This window comes from Cibotium barometz, chromosome 19 (genome assembly GCF_041138505.1).
Source record: "Cibotium barometz isolate CiBa-2024 chromosome 19, ASM4113850v1, whole genome shotgun sequence".
Lineage (NCBI taxonomy): Eukaryota > Viridiplantae > Streptophyta > Polypodiopsida > Cyatheales > Cibotiaceae > Cibotium > Cibotium barometz.
Window position 1 is genome coordinate 42,708,996 of NC_141064.1, and position 7,560 is coordinate 42,716,555.

General features: G+C 43.3%; 1 protein-coding gene across 1 annotated transcript; it reads right to left on the reverse strand.

The window, feature by feature from the left end:
• Nucleotides 1-4,855: 4,855 nt before the first annotated feature.
• LOC147628624 (uncharacterized) lies at nucleotides 4,856-7,314 on the reverse strand. Its single transcript, XM_086813817.1, has 2 exons — nucleotides 6,481-7,314; nucleotides 4,856-6,052 (listed from the first exon to the last, which is right to left on the reverse strand). Exons 1-2 carry the CDS (start codon nucleotides 6,840-6,842, stop codon nucleotides 5,014-5,016), a joined length of 1,401 nt encoding a protein of 466 aa, XP_086669943.1. The 5' UTR covers nucleotides 6,843-7,314; the 3' UTR covers nucleotides 4,856-5,013.
• Nucleotides 7,315-7,560: the final 246 nt, after the last annotated feature.

Sequence of the window (7,560 nt, forward strand, 5' to 3'; positions counted from 1 at the left end):
TGCACTCCAAGTAAGCTCCTAAACCTATGGAGCTTCTCTGTGCCCAATGCCTTTATGAGGATATCAGCTATCTAATCCTCTGTGTGCTGACATATACCTGACCTACATCACTTGCTCTAGAACGTTATCCCTCAAAGTGATAATGCACCTCGATGTGCTTCGTTCTAGCATGGTATACTAGGTTACTGGCCAATTGTATACTACTCATGTTGTCACAATAAATGACAAATGCCCTATCCATGGGCTCACCCATATCACCAAGTAGTTTCTAAAACCAAGCTGCCATAGCAGCACTTCAATGGGAGTCTTGTTCATTATGAAAATAATAGTTGATACTACTTTAGTTCAAAAATATTTTGGTATATTCTTTTTAGACATCAAGACATATGTCACTTATACAATGTGCCTATTTTTCCTTTCTGTAACACCATTCTGTTGTGGAGTGTACCACTATCTCTTGATTCCCTACTTTGCTGAAAAAATCATTGAACTCATTGGAAAAATACTCTCCCCACCATCTGATCTCGATCATTTTATTTGCATACATTTTTCCTCCTCGACCAAGGTTGTCTTTGAAAGTGAGTAAACACCTCACTTTTCTCCTTCATGAAACCCACACTTTCCTAGTGTGATCATCAATAAATGTAACATAATACTTGTAACTTGCAATTGTTGCAATTTTGGTCAATCCACATCCGAGTGTATAACTTCCAACGACCTTACATTGATGTGCTTTTCATACGAGAAGCTTACCAAGCTGACATGCTTCACATATTTTATTTATACCATCAACCTTAAACTTCGACAAATCTACAATAATATTTTGGACCTGCATACACTTTAGCATTATATATTCACATGACGAATGCACCAATGGCGTCCATCCCATGGCTACTCTTTAACCTCAAGCATGTTAATATTCAAAGCAAAATCATGCCATTTCTGTTACTCTTTGCAATAAATTGGAAAGGATTTTTTAAGTCTTCCACAAAGCATCCTTGAGGATTAAACCTCACTTGCAAACCCTGCTCAACCATATGTTCAATAGAAACCAAATTCTTCATAATATTTGAAACATGAAGTAAATCTGCCACAAGTACTTCATTTTGCCATCCTGTAAAGATAATGGCACTTTACCAACATGCATAATGGGATGCACAGTATCATTACCTATTTTTACATAACCTAGTTTTTCATTTTTTGCATATCTCTAAACCACTCACCATGACTAGTCATGTGGTTAGAAGCGCCAGAATCCACATACCAAATATCTCCTAATCTTAACACATCTCTTGTCTTAGAACTAAGCATGCGTAAAATGATTGGGGGAGGAGAGAAAGCTTGAGTTGAGCTCTTACAAGCACACGTACACTCACACAACAATGGATAAGACACACACAAAGATGGAAGGCTGAAATCTTCTTCTCCTTGTTTCTCTCAAAAGAAGTCTACAAAAGATAAGTAAACCAAAATAAGTAATAGAGTACTATGTACAAGCGGTCCATAATGTGAACAAGTATGCCATAACTATGTGTAATCTAGCTATAGAATCACTGGTGAAGATCCATTGTTTCAGCTACTACCAAACGTGCAAGTGGTATAAAAGTGGAATGGTCACCTAGGCACATCATGAGTGCCAACTCGTGTTAATCTTGATATCTCAACACTCCCCCTAAAGCTTAACTCCATCTCCAAGACTCCAAGCATAGTGCGAAATCTGCAAAGCTTCTCTGCTCCTAAGGCCTTGGTGAAAATGTCAGTAGTAACCTGCTCCTCTGTGTTGACGTACACGAGATCAACATCTCTTGCCAAGACCACCTCTCTAATGAAGTGTTAATGGACCTGTATGTGTTTGATTCATGCATGAAACACTGGGTTTCTAGCCAACTGTATGCTACTAAGATTGTTGCCGATAGTAGATAACCTATGTGTCCACATGCAACCCCAAATCTCTTAGTAGCTTACGCAACCAAGCTACCTCACATGCGATAGTAGATAACCTATGTGTCCACATGCAACCCCAAATCTCTTAGTAGCTTACGCAACCAAGCTACCTCACATGCGGCCCCACCCATCGCAGTATCCATGCACTCTGTCTTTGTACTACTCGACAAGGCAACTTGTCAGGTTGTTTCTTGCTGCTTCATGTAATAGCACCACTACCAAAGGAAAACATAAATCCACCTACACCTTTGTCCAAGATGCTACAACCCAATCTACATGAATGTATCCATACACCTATAACTATATGCCAGCCTCATAGAAGACATCATAATCCACTGTGGACATCATGTAGCATAGTGTATGACCTAAATGACATAGGTTGACTCAACAAAAAAGTGCAATGAATGGCTACATGAATTAGGGAATACAAAGAAAGATAGGGATCAACTAAGCAAGGCCAACAAGGAGTTTTCTCATCAAATTGCTCAACTTCAAACAAATAAAGGGAAGCTTATGAGGGAACTTGTAGATGAAAGGATGAAGAATGCTTAGCTGCGAGAGACAAACCAATGCAAAGAAATACAAAAATAGCTTCTAGATGCCCACCAATGTTTTTTAAAACAACAACAAAAGTACCAGGAATTTGAAATAAAGGCAACACAAAGAGCAAAAGAGATATATGAGCAAGCATCCCTGAAGACGGAGGAAGCTCTTTAATTGGTTTAAAGGTACAAAGCTGAAGTAGAAACAAAGGGTCGAAGAACTTGAATTGGTTCTTCGAAAGCAAGAAGAGAATGAAGATACAAGCTCGCCTCCCAAGCAAACGGGTAATTATTAGTTAGCCACCCTAGGTGTTGTGCGTAAGACCCCTGAGCAAACGCATGCCTTTTTTACATCTACCTTGTTGTTGCCAAGGGAAATAGATTTTTTATCACCCATTAGCCATGATTATGTAGAGTTTATGTCCAGAAGATTGTCAAAAGGCACATTATGGCCATATTTCATAGGGATGTAGCAATTCAAGAGCTTGATGATATGTTTCACTTTCCGATTCATCCTATAGTCCTTAACTTTAGGGAACAGATTATTATACTAATGCAATCTCAAGATTTCCTTGTGATAAAGAGCTATTCCTTCTCAATTTGCCAGGAAACATGTCTGAGGATTACTTACACAATCTTAGGATTTCCTTGACAATGATGAAGAGCCTTCCTTCTTAGTTTTCCACAAAACATGTATGAGGATTACCAATGCCCTATGGAGTTTATTTCTAGTAGCCTAGTTTCGATGTACACTTCTGGAATATATGAAGCTAGGGACTACTATTTGTACCCAATGGCATAACACAATTGAGTCTTATCACCCTATGGGAATCTAGAAACTATTCTTAAAGCTATGCTCACATCTAGAAAACTTAGAAAAATCTAGCCCTAGGAAATTTGAAGTTAAACTAAACTACGCTAGCTTAGATGCTAAGGGCATACCTTCCTTGGAAGCAAGACACACCACAAGACCTTGATGTGGATGAAGCAGCTAGAAAAGCTCAATTATTCATAGAGGAACACCTTTAACTTTTTTGGTAGTACCTCACAAAGCCCTCCCATCTCAAAGTCTACCCAGGGAAAACCCAACACTCTTTTACAATCCAAATAGATTTGTAGATATCGGATATATAAGGGTAAACTTTACACACAATGGGAATATTGCTTTTGGTTTTCATTTTTTATTTTTTTATTTTTGGGGGTTGTGGTATTTGTGTGTGTGTGTGTGGGGGGGGGGGGGGGGGGGGGGGGGGCGGGGGGAACAATTCCCTCCCATCAATGGGTAGGGGATCTGCTTGTAAATTTCCTGCGATGAGAACCATGTACACATACATCAAATACAGAAGACCTATATGTTGCATGCAGCAAATTTTTTAAAAAATCTAGACATTCCGTACAAGTGGTTGCCCATCACTGCTCTTTAATGCGTAATAAGACCTAACTAAAATGCAAATGGGCAGAAGACGAAGCTAGAGGTTGCAACTTTTCCTCGGAAACAAGCCCAACTTCCATTCATCACCCAAATAGTAAATCCCAATCCTTCCATGGCTAATCCTCGATCGGAATCTTTGATGTCCATGGCAGCCAATTGCTTTAAGGAGCTTGATTGCACATTGTTTTAGTGCAATCACCCCAGATTAGGATTAAAAATGCCATGCAATTAAAGCTGATGACATCCACCAATGTGTGCAGACCACCATGGCAGCCTGCATAGGACACAGCCCACACGAACCCCTTGCAACGGGTGTCCTCCAAGAGGTTTTTGAAAACCCAAATACACCCAGCACCGAGCCCAGGTACATTCCGCCACATAGCTGATTTTTCTAGTGTGCATGGGATTGGTCTTTCACTTCCCCTATGCCGAATTGTCTCATCCATGCCACAGGATGAGTACATGAGTCCCCATTGTATTTTGTAACAAGAAGATCAGCGGCTGGCCATGGCATAGGATGGACTCTTAACGACTGCTCTTTTCATTAGATAGTCCACTGTTACAATCTCTAACTGCTTGATGCTCTTGTTGTACTGCCCATGTTATTTAGTTATCATATCCTACACAGGCTGTCAACATCCCTCCTACCAATTAACAAATTTTACTAGTGGACAAACCGCACACACGCACACCCTCACTCACTCCCTCACTCATGCTCACCACACTCACTCATTCCCTCACTCATGCTCACGCACATGGCTGCGCACACAGGAGCTGAGAGGTCAATGGCACAAAGGCAATAATTCCACAAAGTAACATGAAATAAGGTAAAGCAGGTTCTTTTACATGAACCCGCTTATAGAAGGCAAGATACCTCATGCACATAGAACTTCAAGATATGATGGCCATGCTCAGGCATGCTGAATGAAAATGAATGAGAACAAAACATTTTGTTAAGGCAACAATTGTGCAGTGTGTGTATGTGCATGCAACTTTGTTACACCAACAATTGTGCAAGGTGTGTGTATGTATGTGAATACAGAGGGACAGCAATAAATGCTATAAAATATCAAATACAGAGGGTGAAACAAAATTTTATTTTGAGACAAGCAAGATCTCTGGCTTACGTGGTTTTGACGAACTGGAGGTGGAATTCCCAGAGGTAGTGTGTGTTTTACTCATTGCTTTAGACGCCATGTCCAGCCGCACAAGACTACAAGTAGCAAGCATCGCTTCTGGTATGAGATCATGGGAAGCCCTCCGGTGCAGTGCTTTGATGGCAGCAGAAGCAGCCTCTTTCACTTCTTCCGAGTTCAACGGAGCCAACAAGCAATGGCCTAGTATCTTGATGAGGGGTTGAAGAAGCTCCCATGAAAGCTGTATTCTAGCTCCGTTGCCTGCTTGCATGAGTGAACTTGCAAAATCCACATTGGTATCAACTCTTTGTGAGGAAGGCATGATCTGATTAGGTTTGTCTGCTAGTGGAGATTCTATGGAGGTATGCTTGGGACTAAATCTTGCTTCAGAGACCATGTTTTGATGCATGTGGTGATGTGCAGAGCCATAATGTGAGGGAGATTTGTTCCCCAAAAAAAGCTCCCCTGGTCCCACTATCTCAATCTCTGGCACTTGTCGGGAGGGCGAAGGGGTGCCAAGGTAATAATTTGAGTCTAAAATCCTCTCTCCATTGCCACTTACAGGAGATGAGACCGCATCTGCAGAAACATCTGTGATTATCTGGTCATCAGAACAAGAGAGCCTGGCCCATCTGAGTGCACACTGACATGCCTCAATCTTAACTTTGTGTGGCATAGAGGCAATTCTGCGCCAAAAGAGATCCAGTGCAACACCAACAATACAGGCTCTCTTTGTAGCCTTGACTGCATCTTGAGGCTCCAAAGGAGCTGACAATTGCCCCAGTCGAGGCTCCAGGGAAGTAACAGGGGGGATTCGGGGGGCGTGGTAGAGACTCGGCTGTGAAAGATCAGGAATGTTGACGATGAGGGAGCGCCCATTGCGGGCCTTTGTCTCTGCAGTGTACAAGGCAAGCAAGACAGCCTCAAACCCAGCAAGGGACTCATCACCATGGCTAGTGATTCTAGGAAGGTAGAGCCCACAGAGTGCTGGGATATACCTGGCCAAAGATGGGAAATTAGAAAACGTACCACACTTAGCAGCAAGCAGACTAGAAAAAGCACTAAGGTTACTGGTGGATTCGTAGACAAAAGCACCACCTTACAAACAGGTCCTTTAACACATCAAAGAGAACGATGAAAAAAATTTGAGGATGCACTACGAGTGGCATCAAGCAAATTGGACTACCCAGACGCATAACATGGTAGGAGAATGGTTCGGCTGCATTCGTCAACAGAAAGCCGCCCATGGCTTCTTATGAAGAATCCCATCCTGCCCCTGCAACCCTACTATCCATCCTTTTGAATACCTAATTTTGGCAACCTTCTCTAGCCAAAGGAAACACATAGTCGGCAGATAGGTGCAGGGTTAGGGGAAATTCTTTGAAAAAATGAAAAAAAGAAGCGTCTGATGGGGGTAATGTAATACCTGAGGACAACGGCCTGGAGGTCAAGGTCACCCGTTTGGAACGTTTCATAAAGCCACTGGCAGAGGGCATCCTGGCCATGGCCGGAGGTGGGTTTTGTGAGATGGGCGAGGATGGCCTGTGCAACACGCTCCTCTTCGAGCAGGCCCTTAGCGGGCCTGTCGGACTCCTGCAAAGCCTCCAAAGAGCTCAGGGGCCCCATAATCTCCTTAAGTGCCTTGATGCGCTCCCGGGCCTTGGCTATGCCCTCCCACCATGCCTGCATAGGACCTGTCCCTAACCCTCCTCCTCCCGCTGCTGCTGTTGTTAATGATGATGATGTTGTTATTGCTGTATTTGCTGTCGCTCCAGGGGAGACTTCCATCTCGCCCTTTCCGTCAGCAAAGATCAGTTACGTTCATTTCCTTCTCTCTGCAAAAACCTCCGTGGCCTCTCTCTCTCTCTCTCTCTCTCTCTATCTGTGTGTGTGTGTGTGTGCGCAAAATTGTCCACAAAGCAGATCTCTCCTACGGCACAATGCAAAATCGCCCACCTCTCTCTAGAAAATTTGCCCACAACGTCGATCTCTCAGAAATGCTCGGGGAGCACAAAAATGCCTAATCTCTCTCTAGAAAACATCGCCCACCGAGCTTCTGTCTCTCTAGAACGCAATGCACGAGACTCTGAAGCACAATGCAGACTCGCCTACAAAGCTTGTCACTCTCTAGAGCAAGCGCGCTGTGTGTGTGTGTGTGTGGCTGTGTCTCTGTCCTTTGACAAATGATAACGTGGGGGTCTGCTGACCCGGCCGTACTGGAACCAAGGCCAGACCTGGGCGAAATAAGATGACACCCCCAATGCCCGGCGATATAGAGTAGACGTGTGGGGAACTTGGAAGAATGAGGCCGGCCAAGGAAGATTCCCGTTGGGTCTCATGCACATGGCCTCTTCATGCTCATGCACATTGCCTCTTCACATGGCCCTCTTTTACTTTCATATATGTTGGGTACCTCTTTACAACAAGTCTCTCCATCACACAAAGTAAGGTTTGACATCCATGCCGAAGCGAGGGCGTCTTTGATGAAGCCCTAACTGTTGACAAG

Coding starts and splice junctions, on each gene's coding strand:
- LOC147628624 (XM_086813817.1), bottom strand. CDS start 6,842: ATGGAAGTCTCCCCTGGAGCGACAGCAAATACAGCAATAACAACATCA. Junction 6,053..6,480: donor CTCCAGGCCGTTGTCCTCAG/GTATTACATTAC, acceptor ATCTTTGGCCAG/GTATATCCCAGCACTCTGTG.